The following is a 24,646-nucleotide window of genomic DNA, read 5'->3' on the forward strand; positions in this document are numbered from 1 at the left end:
GTGATTGCTAATAGATGCTGTGTACTGCTGATAATTGTTGATGGGCTTATGTGTAACAAAAACAATAATTCTTAATAACGATACAATAAAATACGTGAAAATAATATAACCGAAATAAATTTGTTCCGTGATGCACCATGAAAACAATGAACACGTTATAGATTAGTACTGTGATTGCTAATAGATGCTGTGTACTGCTGCTAATTGTTGATGGGCTTATGTGTAACAAAACCAATAATTCGTAATAGCAATAAAATAAAATACGTGAAAATAATATAACCGAAATAAGTTTGTTCCGTGATGCACCATGCATACAATAAACACGTTATAGATTAGTTCTGTGATTACTAATAGATGCTGTGTACTGCTGCTAATTGTTGATGGGCTTATGTGTAACAAAAACAATAATTCTTAATAACGATACAATAAAATACGTGAAAATAATATAACCGAAATAAATTTGTTCCGTGATGCACCATGAAAACAATGAACACGTTATAGATTAGTACTGTGATTGCTAATAGATGCTGTGTACTGCTGCTAATTGTTGATGGGCTTATGTGTAACAAAACCAATAATTCGTAAAAGCAATAAAATAAAATACGTGAAAATAATATAACCGAAATAAATTTGTTCCGTGATGCACCATGCAAACAATGAACACGTTATAGATTAGTACTGTGATTACTAATAGATGCTGTGTACTGCTGCTAATTGTTGATGGGCTTATGTGTAACAAAAACAATAATTCGTAATAACAATACAATAAAATACGTGAAAATAATATAACCGAAATAAATTTGTTCCGTGATGCACCATGCAAACAATGAACACGTTATAGATTAGTACTGTGATTACTAATAGATGCTGTGTACTGCTGCTAATTGTTGATGGGCTTATGTGTAACAAAAATAACAATTCGTAATAACAATACAATAAAATACGTGAAAATAATATAACCGAAATAAATTTGTTCCGTGATGCACCATGAAGACAATAAAAACGTTATAGATTAGTTCTGTGATTGCTAATAGATGCTGTGTACTGCTGCTAATTGTTGATGGGCTTATGTGTAACAAAAACAATAATTCTTAATAACAATACAATAAAATACGTGAAAATAATATAACCGAAATAAATTTGTTCCGTGATGCACCATGAAAACAATGAACACGTTATAGATTAGTTCTGTGATTACTAATAGGTGCTGTGTACTGCTGCTAATTGTTGATGGGCTTATGTGTAACAAAACAATAATTCGTAATAACAATACAATAAAATACGTGAAAATAATATAACCGAAATAAATTTGTTCCGTGATGCACCATGAAAACAATGAACACGTTATAGATTAGTACTGTGATTACTAATAGGTGCTATGTACTACTGTTAAATGTTAATGTACTGCGTAAGGAGCGGCCCGGCTCAATGGTAACCGAAACTCTAAAAAACGGAATTTTGGTACCAATAGATACATCAAAAGAATCAGATTTTAATTCTGATTTCAAATATATAAGTTTCATCAAGTTTAATCTTACCCATCAAAAGTTACGCTTCTGAGAAAATTTGGCTCAGCCCTCAGGGCAAGGGTTGTAAGTAATGCCCTGGGGGCATATAAGGTTTTTTGTAAAAAGTGTTGTCGTAGAGCCTTCAAAAAGGGCTCATTCGATTGAAAATTCAAATGGCTAGTTCCCTTTTTAATAGTCGAAAGTGATTGGAGGGCAACTAACATAAAATACGTGAAAATAATATAACCGAAATAAGTTTGTTCCGTGATGCACCATGAAGACAATGAAAACGTTATAGATTAGTTCTGTGATTGCTAATAGATGCTGTGTACTGCTGCTAATTGTTGATGGGCTTATGTTTAACAAAAATAATAATTCGTAATAAAAAAACAATAAAATACGTGAAAATAATATAACCGAAATAAATTTGTTCCGTGATGCACCATGCAAACAATGAACACGTTATAGATTAGTACTGTGATTACTAATAGATGCTGTGTACTGCTGCTAATTGTTGATGGGCTTATGTGTAACAAAAACAATAATTCGTAATAACAATACAATAAAATACGTGAAAATAATATAACCGAAATAAGTTTGTTCCGTGACGCACCATGAAAACAATGAAAACGTTATAGATTAGTTCTGTGATTACTAATAGGTGCTGTGTACTGCTGCTAATTGTTGATGGGCTTATGTGTAAAAAAACAATAATTCGTAATAACAATACAATAAAATACGTGAAAATAATATAACCGAAATAAATTTGTTCCGTGATGCACCATGAAAACAATGAACACGTTATAGATTAGTACTGTGATTACTAATAGGTGCTATGTACTACTGTTAAATGTTAATGTACTGCGTAAGGAGCGGCCCGGCTCAATGGTAACCGAAACTCTAAAAAACGGAATTTTGGTACCAATAGATACATCAAAAGAATCAGATTTTAATTCTGATTTCAAATATATAAGTTTCATCAAGTTTAATCTTACCCATCAAAAGTTACGCTTCTGAGAAAATTTGGCTCAGCCCTCAGGGCAAGGGTTGTAAGTAATGCCCTGGGGGCATATAAGGTTTTTTGTAAAAAGTGTTGTCGTAGAGCCTTCAAAAAGGGCTCATTCGATTGAAAATTCAAATGGCTAGTTCCCTTTTTAATAGTCGAAAGTGATTGGAGGGCAACTAACATAAAATACGTGAAAATAATATAACCGAAATAAGTTTGTTCCGTGATGCACCATGAAAACAATGAACACGTTATAGATTAGTACTGTGATTGCTAATAGATGCTGTGTACTGCTGCTAATTGTTGATGGGCTTATGTGTAACAAAAACAATAATTCGTAATAACAATACAATAAAATACGTGAAAATAATATAACCGAAATAAATTTGTTCCGTGATGCACCATGAAAACAATGAACACGTTATAGATTAGTACTGTGATTACTAATAGGTGCTATGTACTGCTGCTAGACTGCGTAAGGAGCGAACCGGCTCAATGGTAACCGAAACTTAAAAAAACGGAATTTTGGTACCAATAGATACATCAAAAGAATCAGATTTTAATTCTGATTTCAAATATTCAAGTTTCATCAAGTTTAATGTCAGTTTCATCAAGTTTCATCAAATTTAAAAAACTTTTAGGGGGAAAGACCCTCTAAAAGTTATAGAACCTTAATGAAATTCACACCATCATATCCAGCGTATCAGAGAACCCTACTGTAGAGGTTTCAAGCTCCTATCTACAAAAATGTGGAATTTTGCATTTTTTGCCAGAAGAAAGATCACGGGTGCGTGTTTATTTGTTTGTTTGTTTTTTTTTTCTTTTCCCCGAGGGTAATCGTATTAACCCAGTGGTTCTAGAATATTTTAGAATGGCTTATTGGAACAGAAATTAAAATTCTTAGTTTTACTTTTAATTTAACAAAAAATGAAAGGCAACTAGGCTCACTCCCAAGCTCATTCTTTTCTCAAAGTCACACAATTAAAATTTTGAGATAGCCATTTTGTTCAGCATAGTCGAAAATCTAATAAATATTTCTTTTACGATGACTTAATCCCCCACAGTTCCCAGGGGAAGGGCTGCACGTTATGAACTTTGCCCATTGCTTACCTATTGTATTGGTTATTGGGAAGTATACAGACATTTTCAGGAAGAATTTTTTTCTGGTGGGGGGGGATGGAGGAGGGGGTTACTCTGAAGAATATTTCTGTGGAGGATTTTTCTTTGGGGTAAGGGAAAGTTCTATGAAGGGGGTACCGGATTTCCAAGCATTATTTAAAAAACAATGAGAAATTGAATTTAAAAAAAAAAAGTGTTTTCAACTGAGAGTAAGAAGCAACATTAGAAATTATAACGAACCGAAAATATTATTTCTATGAGGGGGGTCTCCCCCAAGTCAATACCTCTCTCTTTAAGCTACAGTTTTTTTTATTGCTTTCAAAAGAGCTATCTATTATAATTAAAAGGCCTTTGTGATTCAGGGGTTTGTGAATTAAATTTTTTTTTAACTTTTAACGTAAAGAGCATGGTATTGACTAAGGGCAGAAACCCATCATATACGTAATAACATATACGTAATAAAAAAAAACAATAAAAAAAAAGCGATACGGCTCAATAGTAATCGAAAATTTTAAAAACGGAACTTTGATGTCAATAAATGAATCAAAAGAATGGGCTTATAATGCTGATTCTAAATATATGAATTTTATTAAGTTTAGTATTACTCATCAAAGGCTACGAGCCTGAGAAAATTTACCTGATTTTTTACGGAGGGGGGAAACATCCCCTAAAAGTGAAAGAATTTTAATGAAAATCAAACCGTCAGATTCATCGTATCAGAAAACCCTATAACATAGGTTTCAAGCTCATATCTGCAAAAATCTGCAACTTTGTATTTTTTGCCAGAAGCAAAATATACGAATATAGAAGTTCGTTACGTAAGTTAATTTGTAAATTACGTCAGAACCAAATTTAGAGACAGTCATTTAGCAAAAGAAAAGTAAAATTTTTATGCAAATTTTGTTTACTTATTCAATGACGGTGAGCCAAAATAAAAGCTGCATTAACTAAAAAACGATCAGAAATTAAATAAAAAAAACAAGTTTTTTAAACTGAAAGTAAGGAGCGACATTAAAACTTAAAACGAACAGAAATTATTCTGTATATGAAAGGGGCTGTCCCCTCCTCAACGCCTCGCTCTTTACGATAAAGTTTGACTCTGTCTCACAACTTCATTTTTTAAAATAATAAAAAACTTTAGCGTAAAGAGCGAGGCGCTGAGGAGGGGACAGCCCCTTTCATATACGGAATAATTTCTGTTCGTTTTAAGTTTTAATGTCGCTCCTTACTTTCAGTTTAAAAAACTTGTTTTTTTTATTTAATGTTTTAAAATTAGCAGCAGTACATTTAGCTGCTAATTGTTGATAGGCTTATGTGTAACAAAAGCAATAATTCGTAATAACAATACAATAAAATTACGTGAAAATAACATAACCAAAATAAATTTGTTCCGTGATACACCGTGAAAACAATGAAAACGTTATAGATTAGTACTGTGGTTACTAATAGATTCTTTGTACTGTTGCTAATTGTATATAGGCTTATGTGTAACAAGAACAATAATTCACAGAACACTGAAAAATGAAAAAAAGAAATATATTCCGAAGTTAATAGTGCAAAAATGGGAGATTTGAAGTTTTTACATTAGGATACACATTGGCTGTTTAGTCATGACGAAAGATTAATATTTGTGTTATCTTGAACATAAGGATGCGTATAATCATAGGCAGCGCAATAGCGCTGCCTAAGTAAAGAACGATGTTGGCACAATTTATTATTTATAATTTTCTTTTTTTTTTTTGGGGGGGGGGGTTAGACCAGGGCACTTCTTATCGAAGGAGTTGTCTTAGAAACTTCGAAAAGGGCTCATTCGATTGGAAATTGGAGTGGCTTGTGCCCTTTTTAATATTCGAAAGTGATTGGAAGACAACTAACACCCCATGCCCACCATTTCCCCAAACACGTTCAATCAAAATTTTGAGATAGCCATTTTGTTCAATGTAGTTGAAAGTTCTGGCAAGTAGGTCTTTGAGGATGACAACCCCCCCCCACAGCCCTCCGGGCAAGGGTTGTAAGTAATGCCCTGGGGGCATATAAGGTTTTTTTTTATAGAAAGTGTTGTCGTAGCCTTCAAAAAGGGCTCATTCGATTGAAAATTCAAATGGCTAGTTCCCTTTTTAATAGTCGAGAGTGATTGGAGGGCAGCTAACACCCCTTCCACGCCCACCATTTCCCCAAACAACATCCAGTCAAATTTTTGAGATAGCCATTTTGGTCAACGCAGTTTAAGGGCCCGGAAATTATATCTTTGAGCAGGACACTTCCCCCACAGTCTTCAGGGCAAGGGTTTTTAGATAGATATTTTGTTCAAAGTAGTTGAAAGGTCCGGAAATTGTGTCTTTGAGGACGACACTCCCCCTACAGCCCTCAGGGCAAGGGTTGTAAGTTATTCCCTGGGGGCACATAAGGTTTTTATAGAGAGCGTTGTCATCGAAACTTTGAAATGGGCTTATTCAATTGGAAATTGAAAGGGCTAGTGCCCTTTTTAATAATCAAAAGTGATTGGAGGAAAACTAACACCCCTCCCGCAGCCACCATTACCCCAAACACATCCAATAAAAATTTTGAGATAGCCATTTTGTTAGACGTAGTTGAAAAGTCTGGAAACTATGTCCTTGAGGGTTACACTCCCTCCTCACCCCTTAGCATAAGGGTTGTAAGTTATGCCCTGGGGGCATATAAGGTTTGCATAGAAAGCATTATCGTAGAAATTTCAAAAAGGGCTCAACCGATTGTAAATTGAAAGGGCTAGTGCCCTTTTCAATAGTCGAAAGTGATTGGAGGGCAAATAGCCCCCCTCTCACGCCCACCATTTTCCCAAACATATCCAATCAAAATTTTGAGATAGCCATATATTTATGGCTATCTCAAGAGGTTTAAAAAAACCTCTTTTCCATACCATCCAAGAGATAAAGATCTTGGTACTTTTTTTTTAGAGGTTTCGGCAGTTTCTTTTTTTCGTCAAGATTAGTCAAATATTACTTGTAAATTGTACAAGCAAGGCAGAAACTAGTAGCGAACTTATCAATTGTCTACTGTAGCCATTAATCCTGTCCTTGATTTTTATCAATTATATTTACTCAAGTTCAATATATATATTGAAAAGTACTGAGTATCTTCCGCTAAGTTTTGCAGAGCCCAAGTTTTCCCATATGAAGTAACTGTAAGAAGCATGTTTATTTTTTAATATAATTTAAATAAAAAACACCCTATAGTCAGCATAACTAAATAATACATTCCAGTGTTCGGACCTTTTTAATAGTCGAAAGTGATTGGAGGGCGACTAACGCCCCTCTCACGCTGACTATTTCCCCAAACATATCCAATCAAAATTTTGAGATAGGTATTTTGTTCAACGTAATTGAAAGTTATGGAAATTAGGTCTTTGCCAGTGTCGTCGTAGAAACTTCAAAAAAGACTCATTCAATTGGGAATCGAGAGGGCTAGTGCCCTTGTTAATAGTCAAAGGCGATCGGAGAGCAAATCCCCCCCTGCCCCCACGTCCATCATTTCCCCAAACACTTCCGATCAACATTTTGAATAAATGAAACCCAAAACAAACAGAAATTAAAATAAGTCAAACTCAAAACGAGCAGAAACTAATCTGAGTAGGGTTCTAAACCCTATGCTTTCTAAAAGCCAGAATATAATTTGTACTTTACTGAAAAAAATTCTTTTAAATTTAAATGTTTTCACTTTTATAGCTTTAAGAAATCAAAAATTAATTAAGATTTTAAGGAATAAATATCAGCATATGTATATCAAACTGATAATGCACATTTTTTCAGTAAATTCATTTGAACTTTTTTCAGCAAAGTACAAATTATATTCTGGCTTTTAGAAAGCACAGTGTTTAGAACCCTACTCAGATTAATTTCTGCTCGTTTTGAGTTTGACTTATTTTAATTTCCGTTTGTTTTGGGTGTCATTTATTTATTGATACTGATTTGTGGTAGTTGTATTTCTGTTTGTTTTGGGTTTCATTTATTCATTGATACTGGTTTGTGGTAGTTGTATGCTTGGTAGATTATTTGATTCTATTTTTGTTCGTTTTTGGTTTAATGGAGTTCTTTTTTTATAAACATATGTTGCGCAAAAAGTTTTTTTTGACTAATCGACGAAAAAAGTCAGTAATAGCAGCAGCAGAAATTGAATGTAAAAAAATATATAGGGCATCAAGATGGCTTGAACTTGTGACCTTCAGACTGCTGGCCCAGTGTCTCTCCTGCTTGGCCAGAGTTGGCCAGAAAATTTAACCGCCTTGGTCTCTCATATACTTTCGGTATTTTTGCTTGTTCGGCTTCAAAATTTTAGAAGGCCTAAAATCATTTGACAAAAATAAGAAAAAACTAACAAAATAATTAAGGAAATAAGTTAAGATCCGATAATTGCTAGCTACAATTTAAGGCCTTAATTCATGAGCGGGAAAGTGAAGTCCAAAGAAGATGTTAAGCTTTCTTATCTTCGAGCTGCGAGTCAATTCATATTTTTACCATAACGGAGTCTATGGGTGTGTTGAACCAGAGATAAAGAAGAGGAGATAATAGCGAATCCTCAAGGTAAAGGTATCTTCGAGGGATTTCAGGCTCTTTTTTGAAATCTCTTTTTCGTAATAAACTTTTACTATTAAGATTAATCGAAATAATGTTTACCATTTCTGAATCAGCTCCAAAACGGCAATTTTTCCCAATAGACTTATTTTTTCTAAACGTGTTTTTAACTTTCCGATTACAATGGGCTCTGCTTGGTCTTTACTAGGTTGCTAAAGGGGCTGACAGGGGTAGCGCTAAATAGGAAAGTGTGACTATTAGTTTTCGACCATGTAGATTTGTACGGTACCCATTTCATGCTTCCCAGCATTTCTAATCTGGAAATAACACCAACAACTGCCATTTTTAGTGTTATATGGCACTTTTTGGTGGAATTATCTAAACGACTCTACAAAGAGCACACTAAATATGATCACGAGCTTTAAAATGAGCCATTAAACATCTTTTATGATGCTTCAGTGGGCTGTTACTTCTACTGGTCAGCCAATGATTTATGAAACTTTTTAGGGAAATGGGAGGGAGAGTATACAAGAGGGAGGGTAGTAAAAATCATGTTTAAGGTTTCTGACCATAGAGATTATACGTTATCGCTTTCATTAGAACTAATATTTCCACTCCAATTATGACACTAAACAGTGCTCTTTTTGGTGCCATTTGGCACTTTATGACGGTGTTATTAAGGCGAATTTATAAAAATCATGTAATGGTAAAAACTATCCTTTAAACGATACCTTAAATTTTTCTCTATGATAAAGTACCCTGCTAGCTCTGTTAGTAAGTAGACGATTTATTAAAAACATGGGGGGGGGGGGAAGAATTGGAAACATAGAAGAGGGGATTGTAAGCCACAGGCTAAGGGTTTTCAACCATGGAGGTTATAATAGTCACCTTTTCAATCTTTTCAGCCTTTCCATTCCAGATATTGCACCCAGAGTGCACTTTTTTGGGAGTCATATGGCAGTTTATGATGGCATTATTAAGATGAACTTGTAAAAGCTGTTAGACATAAAGTTCAGCTTTCAAATGAGCCTTTAAAGAGCTTTCTATGATGTTCCCGTCCCTCACCCAGCCTTTCCATTCGAGAAATGGCACCCAAATAACTGTTATAAAAGATCTTTTTCTCGAATTTATTGAAGATGGATTTAAAGCTTTGACGCTTCTAGGCTCAAGGTTTTGCCGCTCCGTTTTTGCGAGATTTTTGGGGAAATTCCCGAAAATTCGGGGATAGCGGAAGCACTGAACAGGACGTAACTGACGTGCCAAAACTAATGAAAGAGGATAAAGAACTCTTATCTGCCGTTCCTGTGAGATATCTGACAGTTTATAAGTGGCCACAGAATTTCTATGTTATTCTAAAATTACTTTTCTGTGAATAGACTGCGCGGCAGCGGAGTGCACATGGCCTTTGGCAATAAATCACATCAGTCCGGTTTTTGTTCAGAAAAAATCACTCTGTGATAATTTATTGCGGACCTAGTGGGCCTGTTGTTAAATTCGAGAGTATAACTTAGAAAGCACCATTCAATGTTGCCCAGCAGAACAAGAAACATTCAAGATAAGCCAAGTTTATTTGATCCAACTGTGACCTAGTTTAAATTTAATATAAAATAGGTAGAGCTAGGTTAGTATGCAGGACAACCTGCATACGTGTGTAGAAATACAGTAATTGTATTCTTTTGACTAGGGGATCATTTCTGGGAAAATGCGAAGTAAAAAAAAGGACGTAAAATTGAGCGCAACAAATATTTTATTTCGGTTTTTATAGAACTATTTTGCTGGGTGCTGGATGGCGTTAGTCGTAATTTTTTTTAGAGGTCAACTTTTTTTACCTTTCTCATCCCTTTCCCATAGCCTACTCGTTGATTTCGGTCAAAGCGAGAGTTGCTTAATAACGCTTACGATTTTCTCTCTGGGGGATTAACTTCAGTTTAATCTTGTAAGTTTCCAGTTTATCTACCTCTATCTATTATATAAACCAGCTAATCTATCTTTTCCTTTTAAGGAACACAGTTGAATTGGAGCTACATCAGGATGTAGGACTAAGCAATTCAGCTCTCGGCACAAAAAGGTATATGGGCCCTTTGGTTGTGGCACTGCAGGAGTTAGATGGTACATTTAGACATACACTTCAGATTGAGAGTAATCCTGCTAAAGCAGACTTAACCTGCCATTCTAAGTCGAGGAAGAACAAGAAGAAGAAAATTCCTTTGTTTACGGGAGAAGAAGTTGATATGGACTTAAGTGCCATGGAGTCAGTATTTGGTTCTATTTTTTCTCTCGGTTTGGATATAATATTACTATTGCTACTACTACTAGCACCTCATTTCAGTACCAAGCCGCTCCTCCTCTGTTCACTCTGTTCAGAGCTTCATTCTCCCCCTCCAAGAAGTTGCAATTTCCTTCAAATCATTCCTTATATCCTCATGCGACCTCATTTGTTGACCACCTGCATTTATTTTGGCTCTAAAGCGATGACCACAATCACAATTTTTGGGAAGCTGTCATTTTTCATCTGAGTCATTTTAACATTTCTTCCATTACAGCCCTCAAAAACAAGATTCAACCATATTTTTTTACAGCTTCTTGTTTGATATACGGTTAGTCAAACGGGTAACTAAGACTAGCCTTAGATAATTACTATGAGAAAAAAATTAACAAATCTTTCTCGGTCTTTAGAAGCGCCCACGCTTCAGCATCACACTTGAAACTCATAGTTGAATTGCCCTAATTGGTCCTTGCCATGGGCGCCCATAAGGGGGGGGGGCAGGAGGGGTTGTCATCCCCCTCCTGGGTGAATGATGCTGCCTTATTTTTTATGTTTTGTTTTGAGATTTCTATTATATAGCATTAAAAGTGCTAAATAGACCAGGCAAGCTCCCCCCCTAAAATTCAGCCTATGGGCGCTCATGGTCCTTGCTCTTAATAGTTATTTCGCTTATTTTAGAAACTTTGCTATTGCAAGCTCTTAACGGTAAAACTTTACTCTGAATAAGGTAAAAGCTCATCCACGCTTTATTTCAAATAGAGTTACCACGAATATGAAATTTGTAACACATTTGGATGTAGATATTAATGCACTTTTGCTAGAAATGGGGGCAGATACGGAAACGGATATTAAAACAAAACATCTGAAAACTTAGAGGAATATAAGATGTAAAGCAGTTTTCTAGTTAAAATAAATGTAAAAACTGCAAACGTTAATTCAGAATTTAGGTTGATGAAGAAAAACAGAAGATAATCTAGCATTTAAAATTTAGTAAATGTGCATTAAATTTTGAAAATAATAGCTTTGCAGCTTCAAAGTGTTCGGCTAATTTATCAGGTGGCTCATATAATCAGACTTGTACTTCAGTTTAAAATATCTTTCGCTGAGTATCTTAACTAGCGGTGATAAGTGATATTGAAGAGTTGCTTGATATACCAAACCAATGGGGTATACTGTTAACCCATCAAATGAGTCATCAGGCTACCAGGCATTTCCAGTAATTTCCAGCGATTTCCAGCGATTTCCAGCAATTTCTCCAGCCCCTTCCTTTGAATATGATTTTCACCGCGTCTTTATTATTTTATTATTCAATTATAGCGCCTCTCGCAGCTTCCTTTTTTTATTTTGAAGATATCTTGCCTGGTGTTCATGCCTAGGCTGTATGTATAATCAGCTAAAAGTAAAATATAGAGTTAATGATAAGAAGAATATAGCTAGACATTCGAATAATGAACGAATCAGTTTTGTTTCCCGCTAAACAAGACGTGATGTCACTACTGGAGTAACAAATATGAAGCAAATGCCAACAAATAAGCAAACACAGAACAAACGAGAGGCGTATTGGTATAAACGTACCAAGACTAAACAAGCAAGATAAAAACAAATTCAATTACGGACAAGGGAGACATATACATATAAACAAACAAAACAACTGCTAGATCACTAATGCAGGAAAGCGTCGGCCGTGTTTGTCACCCTTTGCACTTTTACGGAATTGCGAGTTTCCGAAAAAGATAAGAAACTAACAAGACAAATAAGTTGTTGGGATAAAATTTGTTAAGCACTGATTTTCAAAAGAGCAGAAGCCCTACCTTCATAGAACCCCCCCCCCTTCCCCGCACACACACACACACAGGAATTTAAATATTTATTAGTCGATACCAAAACTGGATTGGAAGGTGTAAGAATTTTCAAAACGAATCATGTAACATTAACTTAAAAAAATTGCAACCGGAATTCGGTGAAAAGTAATAGAAGCACTTGACACCAGGGCTTCATATCCAGAATTTCACTCTGTCACGATGGCAGAAAGAAACTACTGATACTTATTTCAATTTTTGAAGCATGACGGAAACCAGAAAAGCTAACTATTTAGATAAGTGAACTTATTTGTGGTAGATGGGAAGCTTTAGCTCAATTTATGAACTCCCATTATACGCTCAAAATATATTTACCTATCTATCATTGTTTTTATTTTCTTATTATTATTATATTAGGTTATTTTAACATTATTGTTATTATTACTATGATTATTATTATTCCGTTATGGAATAGCCCAAAGCCAATAGCAGCAAAAAAATAGATGCCTAATAATGTTTAATTAATGTCTAATTTATGAACTCCCCCAGAAGCGTCATGAAAATAACAGCAAAGACAATAAGGATTGATGAGGATATAGAGTCTGGTTAAGAAGATTTAAAGGAAGGTATTTGATTTGAAAGATGATTTATTCTGATAATATCTCTAAAAATGGACACTATATATAAAAAAAAAGTATGATTTGTTTAAAACATAATTAATTCTGACACTCCCAAAAAATAGAGATAGTCTAAAGAAACTGGATAGTTTATTTATAAAGAAAAATGTGTACAACTTAACTTTTTTTTTCTGTAAAATAACTGAGCCTATTTAGATCGTGTCTTCGGTCTAGTGGTCCCTCTGGAATCTCAACATGTTCATAACTTTCCTTATTCGCCTAAATTTTTTGTATAGTTCCCTTTTTTTGAATTTTTCTTTAATTCCCGCTTCGAAATTGTGTACCCTCCTCCAGAAAATTCTCTTCTGCAAAAATATCACAATTCAACTCAATTATGAACTTAATTTATGCGTTCAAAATATATTTACTTTATATATGTATTGTCATCGGATCGAGTCAGACTTTTTGGCAAGATTGAAGTATATTTTTGAATGGGGTCTTGCATCGAAGAATCTTTCTAGGTAAGAGTGAGTAATATTTGGGGGTAGAATTTTCACGTAATTACTCTAAATGATATTCATTTTATCAATTGACCTCACATCCCTGGTTTTAAAACCAAAGTCGTTATTATGTATATAACACCTTTAAAAGTATGGTAAACTCCCGATTATCCACTAAACTGGGTAGTCTACCATCCGCGGGTAAGCGAATTCTACGAATCCAAGATAGTACAAAGCAGGCAAAACATTTACGCCATAATATTTCAAAATGACATGTTCCTTGAACACGATTGGAAAATATGCCGAATCTTAAACCTAACTTTATTCTCTATTTTCTGACTCTCAATCAAAGTTGCTAGTTTTATATGCACCATGAATATCAGCTAGTACTTAATTAAATTACCTTCGACCCAAGCTAAAACCTTACGTAATCAACGATGATAATTCTAAATTTGAAGCATGTACAAACCAAGGCTATGTTACATTGCCTAAAATACAGCTCCCATTTATTGTTTCTTGTGTATTCGATGATAAAAACATTTTGATTCAATACTGCCTCAAAAACACTTTACTAATAATTACAAAACTACATCATTGCCTTGCATTATTATTTGTAATGTTTGGGCAACCACTTGCATGAAGACAAACTTTCCTACCCTGAAATGTGCCAGAAACAAATACAAGACAGTTAAATTGGCCCAATTCCTCGTCCCTGAAGATTAACAATCTTTACGATTCTTGCTTCCAAACTACTCTGGGATAAGGCAGAAATACTCACACAGCATATACTTGAATTGATCGGTTGAAATGGTTAAAGCCAAACAGCTACCATTTTTTTCTCTTTCTTTATTTTTACTAAAATCGAGGGACTGACATAATTCAAGCATCCAGACTGCCCTGATGAACAGTATAAATGCCTCACCAGTAAACAAATTTACTGTTTGACGATCCAGTTACGTCTCTGCCTTGAATAGTTTAGCTACAATTTCAGCGAACAGAAAGAAAGATAGAGAGACAATCGATTTTTTATAGACACAAAATAAAAGTAGGCTACTATGTTTTTAGATTGGGAAATAGGCTAGTAAAATCTTAGAGAATTTCGCTTTCAATTAGGCATACCGATTCGATTTCATGTTTACACGTCGCTTGCACGTTTTTGCTTGGAAAAATCTAAAGTCCTTAGTCAGATCTCACAGTGCGTCTGAGCACGCCTTACCCAACATATTGGCATAACACAAACTTCTCTACATGTAATCTATAAAAGATAACCAAAATGCTTGTCAAGCCACTTATTAACTAAAATGCTATGGACAACTAGGCAAATAACAACATTAATTAATTATATTATAGTTAATTTATTTGTTAATTTATTATATAATTTATTTCAAAAAATCACTATCACAAGTCCCAAAGGTCCGAATTTGGACTTATGAGTCAAAATATCATAAAAAAAAAACAAGATTACTGGCAAAAAGAATGTCAAAACGACAACGAAAATGAAAAATCTGAATAAATCATCATTCGTAAGTCAATTATTTAACCATAAAGTGTCAATTAATACTTAAAAAGATAAAAACTGGTCAAATTAAACTAAAAAAAATACATGTTATATATTTTAATTCGTAATTACCCCATAATTTATATCATTAGCATTGTCGTTAATAGAAGGAAATCAGAGGAAGGATTTCCTTCCTCTGATTTCCTTCCCCCCTAATTTTCCAAATTAGGGGGGGGGGGGGGGTTAATGAACACCCAAAAAAAAACACCAAAAAAGCTATTTTTCAGTGAAAATAACTAATTGAATAGGTGAATAGGTATTCAAGCTTGAATAGGTATCAAGCTGTTTGCGTACCTATTTCAAATAGCGTGGGCACAGTTTATATAATATACCAGTAAGTTTACCGCAGATGATTTCTGGCTCTTCATTCTCGGTGCGAACAAAAAGCTCCTCCCACTTATTTCTGCACTTATTGTCCGCTTATTGGTTGAGCCGGCCAAGTGGTTTTGTCAGTACTTGTTCCGTAGATGATTATTCTTTGTCCACCAGTGAAAAGATATAATGCCGCTTATGTTTATATCTGCAAAAACGTTCTCTGGAGCACTCGCACCTCAGTCCGGGTTTTTATAATGGGTGGGATAGGGAAAGATCATACTGGATAATTATATAAACTGTGAGCGTGGGAGTCTGTGCCACATTTGATTCAGCAATCCATCCAAAAGATATTTCGATTTTTGTGGATCAAGGTGTTAACACTTGCTACAGTATTATGGTTTTGGTATTCTATTGCTCTGTTTGTGTTAAACTCTCTGACAGTTTACTTTCATCGGTGGATGTGCTGTATCATGGCCCGTGGCAAGGTTCAGTTCTTAGCCCGATACTGTTCGACTCGTGAGAGTCTAGCGTAGCTCGATATTTATCTGGTGGTTTTTCCTTGGACGGTATGAACTTGAGTCTGTTGTGGTTTTCCAACGATGTGGTCTTGATTAGAACATTTCTCATTAAATTAAAGGCTAATATTGATCATCTACTCAAGGGCTATGCAAATATCGGCGTTATGTATATTTATAAGTAGTAGGTTAAATATGTCACTGAGTTATGGCCTTTGCAAAACAAAAGTGATCCGTTTATCTGGCCTTCCCCAGGCCATTCAGCGTGTCCCCAGGTGGCGATAGGGGAACGCTCTACAGATATGTAGGGTACTTCCATAGGAGGCACGGACCAAGGGGGGACCTTGTCCCTGGGAGTCCATAATGGAATCTGGGGCACCCTTGCCCGAGGTCATAAATACAGGCGGAGGAGGAAGAAGGCCCCTCAAATGTACACTCAAAAGGGCCCACTGGTTTGTCCACAAGTTCCATGAGTTGCAAATCTTCTCCCAGCAATGGGGTAAATTGCATGGTGATGCAGAACACCATCGCGGGAGGATCCTGTATAGGAGGACAACTGTGGCAGGGCGTAAGATCCAGATCTATGGACAACGGCCTCTGCAAAGAGTTGCCTCGACATTTTCGGGGTACCTGCAAGACTGGGGACCTTGCGGTCAACTCTATTCCCACTTGAGGATTGGCGCCCCTCGAGGAAATTATAGCCTAGTAAACGACACAGCATTCGCACGGGATTCTGACTAATGGACAATTCTTCTGGGATTGGTATGTTTTGATGGGCGTCTTTGGGCTGAAAAACCTCTTCCTAGCTAATTTATCTATTATGGGTTGCCTCCCCGTAGTAGCATAATATGTGTAGGCATGAATATATAATGAGTCGGGGATAATAGGCTTTAGATGGTCTTTGCAGGATTTCAATTTTTGTTGACAGAAGAACATTGCCAAGTGCTGAAAACCATGTTGTGACCAAGATAGGCCAAGGATTGCACAAAGCCTCCATTGATGGAGGTCCCAGGGACTTCTTGCTGTCCGATTCTAAGCCTGCTTAAGCGCGTTGGTGTAGACTGGAGAAGATATGTGATCCCCGTCCTGCACTGGTATCCGGGATCATTGCTTTTCCTGAGGCGAAAAAAATTTCAGTGATTTAAAGAACATGAAAATTGGAACTTGGAATTTTACGAAATTAAAAAATGACTATCGTATCGACGTTTTGATTGACGAATTCAGATGATTCGAATTGGATTTTTTAGGAGTTTCAGAAACTCATATCCCAGGGGTAGGAAGTATGAAATTAGGTGATATAGAATTTGTTTACTCAGGCAGGAAGGATGGGGTACATAGACAGGGAGTAGGGCTCATGATGAATAAGGAAGCTGCTAAGTCTTGTTTAGGCTGGGAAGGTATTAATAATAGAATAATAATTGCTTATTTTATGACTAAAAAGTTCAGGGTATCAGTTATAGTAGTATACACCCCTGTAGAACCGACTGATGGAGATACTACTGACTCAGATGAATTTTACTTACAGTTACAGGAGCAAATAGACAAGGTCCCAGGTAGAAATATGATGTTATTGCTGGGAGATTTTAACGCCCAGGTTGGTAGAAATAAGGATAGATAGTATCCCAGCTTAGGTAAATTTGGTGTAGGAAAAGAAAACATTAATGGATACAGAATTTTGCAATTTTGTAGGTATAACAATCTAGTTATAACCAATACGGTGTTTGGTCATAAAATGGCTCATAAGCTAACATGGTATTCACGTGATGGTAAGACAGCAGATCTTATTGAATATGCTATTGTAAATTGAAGACTGACAGGATCAATACAAGATACTAGGGTATATAGAAGTGCCATTACTGATGCTAAAAGTAAAAATCACCATCTAGTAGTGTCAAGGGTTAATTTAAAGCTGAAATATCGGAAGGGTAATTACCTCCCGGGAAGTTATGATGTTAGTAGACTCCAGGATGAGAATTTGAGAGAAACTTTCCAGGAACAATTGAATACTAAACTTCAGAGTTTAAAATATGATAATGTGGAAGATGGTTGGAATAACTTTAGAAAAATAACTTGTGAAGTTACTGAATGTGTCCTAGGGAAAAAAGCTAGAACTGCAGCTAAGAATATTAGTGAAAAGCTTTATGTTTAATAGAAAGGAGAAAGGACTTGTACAAGAATTATATGAGTGATAGATCTCATGAAAACAAAAGAAATGTAAAGAAAGTGGAGAAAGCATTGAAATATGAACTAAGGAGGTGTGAAGTGGAGGCCATGTATAAAATTGCCGAGGATTTAGAAGATGCAGCTAGACGGCATAATAGTAAAATATTGTACTGGCACGTTAACAAATTGAGAGGTAGTAGTCAATCCAAACTTGTCCCAGTTAAAGATAGGAATGGGGTGGCAATTAGCGATAAGGAAAAAGCTAAAGCGAGATGGGCCGAACATTTTGAGAACTTGCTTAACCGAGATAGAGTTACAGGAAAAAATATAGAGGAAAATGAAAAAGTTTGTGATACCTTGGATGTGAAGGAAGATTTGTTTTCTGAGGAGGAATTAGCAACAGTACTAAAAGTATTAAAAAATAATAAGGCTCCAGGTGTTGATAGGGTGATAAATGAGTTTCTTAAATATGGTGGCTCTGAGGTTAGAAATAAGTTATTGAAGATTATGAATATGATTTTTGAAAAAGGGGAAGTACCTAACGATTTTAGGAAAACCTTAATTAAGCCACTTTATAAGAAAGGTGATAAAAGTGAGTGTAGTAATTATCGAGGCACTAGTCTGGTCTCTGTAGGTAGCAAATTGCTTAGTAATATGATACTTTTTAGACTGAGAGATGCCGTAGACAAAGTTTTAAGAGAAGAGCAGTGCGGTTTTAGAAAAGGTAGAGGATGTGTTGACCAAATTTTCAATCTTAGGTTAATAATTGAGAAGTGCCTAAGTTTTCAAACACCTTTGGTCCTCAGTTTTATAGATTATGAGCAAGCCTTCGATTCTGTTGATAGAGGAGCTTTAGTAAAGGTTTTATCCTTGTATGGTATACCAGACAAATACATTAAAGTGATTAGTGCTATGTACGAGAATAACACTGCTGCGGTTAAGGTAGGAAATGAGGTTAGCAGCTGGTTTTGTATTAAATCAGGAGTTAAGCAGGGTTGTGTTCTATCCCCCTTTATATGGATTATTTTGATGGACTTTGTCTTGAGGAGCACAGGAAAGGCAATGGGAAACCACGGAATCAAATGGGGAGGAAAAAGTCTCCTGGACTTGGATTATGCTGATGATTTAAGCATCCTAGATGAAAGTGTGAGCAAATGAATGAAGTTTTAGAGGTTTTGCGAGTTCAGGGTGCTAGTATTGGTTTGAAAATTAATGTTAGAAAGACTAAGTCACTAAGGCTAAGAATAAGTGAAGAAGAAAACGTGACGTTGAGTAATGAAAAGATTGATCAGGTGGGCAGCTTCACTTACCTTGGTAGTATTATTAGTAAAGATAGTGGGAGCAGTGAAGATGTTAAAAGTAGAATAGCCAAGGCTCGGGGTGTTTTTTCACAGTTAAAAAAAGTCTGGAAGAATAGGAAGATAAGTCTGCAAACCAAGATTAGAATCTTAGAAGCTACAGTGATGACAGTGGTCAAATATGGCTCTGAAGCATGGACGCTCCGAAAAGCGGATGAAGATTTGCTAGATGTTTTCCAGAGAAATTGCTTAAGGATTGTTCTGGGTACCCGGCTGACTGACCGTATTTCAAACAATAGGCTATGCGAAAAATGTGGTTCAGTACCGCTTTCTAGGTCTATAATGAAAGAAAGGTTGAGGTGGTTAGGGCATGTTGTGCGGATGAAGGATGACAGATTGCCGAAGATTGTTCTTTTCGGCCAACCATCTAGGGCTAAACGGAAAGCAGGTCGTCCCCGTCTGGGGTGGGAGGACGTCATAAAGAAAGATTTAAAGGAAATGGGAACTTCGTGGGCGGGTGTAAAAAGGGAGGCTTTGAATAGATTGGGGTGGAGGAGGAGCGTGCGTAGCTGTGTTGGCCTCAGGCGGCTTGGTGCTGCGATGAGTTGTTAGTAGTAGTAGTAGTAGATCAAATAAAGAAAGCAGCATAGCCATAATGACGGAAAGATTTTTGAGAGTCATTGGTGGTGCATAGGGCGTCGAATTAGTGTTTCTGTTGCTGTTTTTTTTTTTTTTTTTTTTTTTTTTTTTTTTTTTTTTTTGTTCTGGGACAAGTAGTCAACCCTTGTCGCTTTATTGCCTGTCGCTCAGCCTTGCAGCAGCAGGGATCGATCCCTGGCCTTGCATTGCCAATCGGAGCATTCGCTGTGCTATCACAGGGTTAATATAATGAAATTTTTGACATGTAGGTGTCGTTGTCGGAAATTTAAAGTGAAAGAAATATATTGTCAAGTTTAAACTTGAACTGCTTTCATTGTCTTAAATTTAAGGGCTATTATTTAATTAAGGGCAGATATTTAAGGGCTATTCCAAACTCATCTGATAAGTTTACTGTTTTATATAGTTTAGAGGAATAAAAATCGCTAACTGAAAAACCAAAGTTAAAAATGCTTCTTTATTTTAGTCCTGATTCTCCTGTGCTATGGATCCGAATGGACCCAGATATGTCGTTGATACGTTCTTGTGAAGTTCATCAGCCGGATTTTCAGTGGCAGTATCAGCTGAAACATGAGCGTGATATTGTGGCCCAAATAGAAGCTTGTCGAGCCCTTGAAAGGTTTCCTACAAAACAAACTCGTTGTGCCATTTCAGAAGTTTTGATCAACGAACAAGCTTTTTATCGAGTCAGAACGGAGTGTTGTTTTGGACTAGCCAAGGTATGCATTATCTTTTTTTCTCATCTAGTCTTTTCCATTCGAAGGCCCACGTTCAGCATCTTATATTGAGGCTCCAATTTATGTTAACTGTTCCCAATTGGCTTCACATTGGATGTAATACTTCCCTTTCAATACCAGTAAATTTTGATTGTTAAATTTAATTTTTTCAAGGTTAATCATTAAAACATAAAGAAATAAAAACGAGCAAAAATGGGGCTTTTAAAGGCCAAATGAAAATACTGAAAAAACACAACAAAGCGAATATTTCGAGGGACAACGCCTCTCTTCTTCAGCGCGAAACAAAAAATATAATCAATGTGAGTGCCGAAGAATATTATATTTTTTGTTTCGCGCTGAAGAAGAAAGAAGTTTGTCTCCTCGGAATATTCGCTTTGTTGTGTTTTTTCAGTATTTTCATTTGGCCTTTGAAAACCCCATTTTTGCTCGTTTTTATTTCTTTATGTTATGTCAAGCCAATGTGGTTTAAGAAATTATCTTAATTATTAAAACAATTTTGGGCATCTTTTTTTTTCAAAAATCCAAAAATGCTAATATCCATAGGGACTACTATTGGACTACTACTCAGATTTGAGATAATCTATAAATTATCTTCTGTGCTTCCTCAAACGGGAACAAAAATCTCCTTTAATTAATTCCTTCTACTTCGTCCAATGCTAGTCTTTGTGAATATGTTCCGAGACACGCAAAGACAATTAAAGCAAAATCAAGAAAAATCTTATGTTTTCAAGTTCAATATGGGCTTTAATTTCGAACAAAAAACATAAAGATACACTTAACCCAATTCCTTGTGCATTGATGCACGTTTCGGTCTGTAATAATTGCATACTTTAGATACAGTGTGGCCTCCTCTTCTCACCAATTTTCACCCCGAACCGCCATCAATAACCAATAAATTTAACACAACTTCTCCTCCGCTCACATCCCTTGAATCGTTCTTGCTTGTTCCAGCTCTAGGGATCAAGTGCTACTTGCGACTGGTGGCTAGCGATTGCTGGGTTACTCCCCTTTCTTTTGAAGGGCGAATGTTACCTTCTCAAGCCGGTCTGAAGTTCGAGCTCTGAGGATGATGGAAAACAATGGTGGACACTTTGACACTACCAATGAAGGCTATTTTATGAAGCGGAAAAAGAGATGCACCAGCTCTGTCCCAAATACCACACCCAAAGGGGCACTAATAGCCTAGCTGTTGTTGGTGCTATACATATTTATATATTTTTTTTTATGGTTTGGAGGTAATTGGGCCTAGACTCAGTTTTCTGAGTCCACCTCATTATCATTAACAATAATAATACCGCATAGTTAATAGATGTTTCGCAATGTCAAGATAAATTGGTTACCATTTGGATTTGAGCTTGAGAAAAGTAAGAACAATTATTGATTTGATTTGAAAGATCTACGCCTATACATGACTTATATATTCATAAAAAATAATTTTTAGGTTACCAACATGCTGGTGATGTCAGGTCTGGCCCTTGGTCCAATAGGCGTGTCTCTTACTTCGTATTTTCAAAGCTTGTTTGGTTCGATCACCTGTAAGCATATAATCAAGCAGAACAACTTCGATAATCTCCAGCATTATTTTCTGCAAAAGGTAAGAACAGTTTGAATAAAGTTAGTCCAGAAACTGTTTGCTACCGATAGTATTAGTTCAGATATGTTGAATATGTCATGAATAAGTGTGCCTGGGATCATTTTTAGGAGAGGGGACTTCAACGCTGTTTTACACTCCCCCCACATCCCCTGAGGCCACTTGACTGTGCCTATGAATCGTATGTCAAGCTTCTTCAAAAATTAGGTTTTAGTATTTTCCTGTTCATACTCCTGGGTTTACTAGTAATAATAAGATGTCAATATACGCTGAGTTTAGTTGAACGGTAAATTTTTTATATATTTTTCTATCGTTTAGAAAAGTTCTCTTCAGTCCTGTTTTTGACGTCCTCGCACTGGTTTAGGGATATTTTCTATTGGTCTCTGGCAAATTTTGTCGGAATCATGTAGCTTCTCCTAAAGTCTTTCAATTTTTTAGTAGTACACAAACGAAGGCCATCGTTCCTTCAAAAACGTTCTAAAGCTATAATCGGTGCAGTTGTATTGTATTAGATTCGATTTCGGATTTATCGTGCTAGTAATGCCAAATAGGGAGCAATGTTTGCCTTTTCCCCATTTTAGTTCCTTAACTGTTTACGCCTAACTGTTTTATTTGATTAATTCAACATAACAAGAAACATATAGCCCCAACAGAGAGCAGAGCTCCTGAAATTGGGTATTAATAATAATAAAAAACACAAACCTGGAAACACTAAGTCGCTAAAGTGTTATTCTCTAAAAGTAATTTACCCCTTTGGAGTATTTCCGATTAACGATAAAATATTTTCTGCTTTAAGATATTTTTCATCAATATCTAAGACTGCTTATTCTAACACAAATCTTCTCTGGGAAACTATAGTCCCATCCCATTCTAGTGCCCTTTTGATCACATTCTACTTATTTAATCAGCTAATGTCCATAATCTCAGCTGAAAAAACAATCCTATGTCGATTATACAAATGGATCCTAAGTCAATCTATCAAACAAGTATTTACCATTATACAGTCAGTAGATTTTTTATCCTTACAAAAGAGTGTGTGGTGTGTTTTTTTCTTACAAGTGTCGTCGGAAATGGTCTGTTGCTAGTAAACTGTGTAATATAACGCATTTTGTTTGTCATTACAGGCCCTACCAGTTGCTATAGCAACTCAACGAACACAGTATAACGTTGCTCCTACTGAGGTCATGAACTTCCTTATAAACCTGTTCAAATATAATGACAACAGCAAAAATAGATTCACCGATGCTTATTATAGGTATGTTTTCACTCTTTTTTCTCAGCCACTGCACACGATTTATAAAATAGAATTTTAGTTTAGTTTGGGAACTCGGTCCATTCGAGTGATCCTAGCTAACCTATGAGGCCTATAACCATTATTGTCCTATTGAAACCATTACTATAATTACGATTAGTAACGGAGAGATATTAAAGGAAAGTTACATTGGTAAGAAGCTGAGTTGGAAACTCATAGGGAAAAAATGTGAGATTAGTTAATGGAAAAAGTAAAAGTGTTAGCAATGAAATTGTATAGGTCAGCAAGATCGATTTAGTTTGTAGAATCACTTCGAAATAATATATCTTCTTTTTTCAAGTAGTTTGTTAATAATTGGAAAGTCTGCTTATAATCTCGTCAAGGTTTTGACTTGCCAAAAAACAGGATGGAAAGAAGACTGATGTGGCCGCATTTATCAATTTCTCTTAAAGATAAAATTTTCATTGGCAGTATGAAGAAGGATGAATAAAAAAAATTGTGTCAGACTCAACGTAATAGCGTTCACAAAGTCAAGAACAAAATTTCTCACATATATGATTTACTTGTCTTTTTTCCCAGCTAAATCCTATTTAAGGGGTTGTCGTAGAAACTAGAGGAAACACTTGTTCGTTTGAAAATTAGAAAGTTTATTGTCCATTTAAGAAGCAGTGATTTGAGGATAACCAACGCCATCCCATTTTTGTGTCTTTTGACACTTCTGTCCTCATTCTCTCATGACATTGGGTCAAATTTTAATATCTGAAAATGATAAATAGAAAAAAATGAAAGGTCCAAACTGCAGCAGAACTTCATTTATTAGCCATTTCTGTTCGTAATTTATGATAAGTTTGTGATATAGTTTTCTGCGTTTCGGTCCAATGTAGATAAACGGTATCACAAGTGCCTCCTAAACTTTTATAGCTCTCCCATTGCTAAAGAACTTGAAGGTTCCCTTTGCTACTTTCTTAGTAGTGATATTAGAAAATTGGTATACGGTAAGAAAATTAATTCCTACTTAAGAGAGATTACATTTTTCTTTTTAACTCTGATCAAAACTCCTTGAAGACCTGACGAATATGCATTACACGCAAAAATCTGTACAGATACAAAACATCTTTACTGAGGTACGCACCGGAAAAAATTGTATGTAATGAATCTGCCCGAAAACTAACTATGACTTGACTCAGTACAAAAC

The 24,646-nt window shown here is 35.7% G+C and overlaps 1 protein-coding gene across 2 annotated transcripts in view; it reads left to right on the forward strand.

The window, feature by feature from the left end:
- Taf2 (TATA-box binding protein associated factor 2) overlaps nt 1-24,646 on the forward strand; it is a 91,920-nt gene that overhangs the window by 53,478 nt on the left and 13,796 nt on the right. For both annotated transcript variants that reach the window (XM_089108248.1, XM_089108249.1), the window contains exons 10-13: nt 10,186-10,434; nt 20,338-20,590; nt 22,050-22,202; nt 23,324-23,454. In XM_089108248.1, the coding sequence (XP_088964374.1) occupies nt 10,186-10,434; nt 20,338-20,590; nt 22,050-22,202; nt 23,324-23,454 (786 nt within the window). The remainder of the gene's footprint in view (nt 1-10,185; nt 10,435-20,337; nt 20,591-22,049; nt 22,203-23,323; nt 23,455-24,646) is intronic.

This window comes from Artemia sp. Qi Xiang Cuo, chromosome 2, assembly GCF_049724085.1.
Source record: "Artemia sp. Qi Xiang Cuo chromosome 2, ASM4972408v1, whole genome shotgun sequence".
Classification (NCBI taxonomy): Eukaryota; Metazoa; Arthropoda; class Branchiopoda; order Anostraca; family Artemiidae; genus Artemia; species Artemia sp. Qi Xiang Cuo.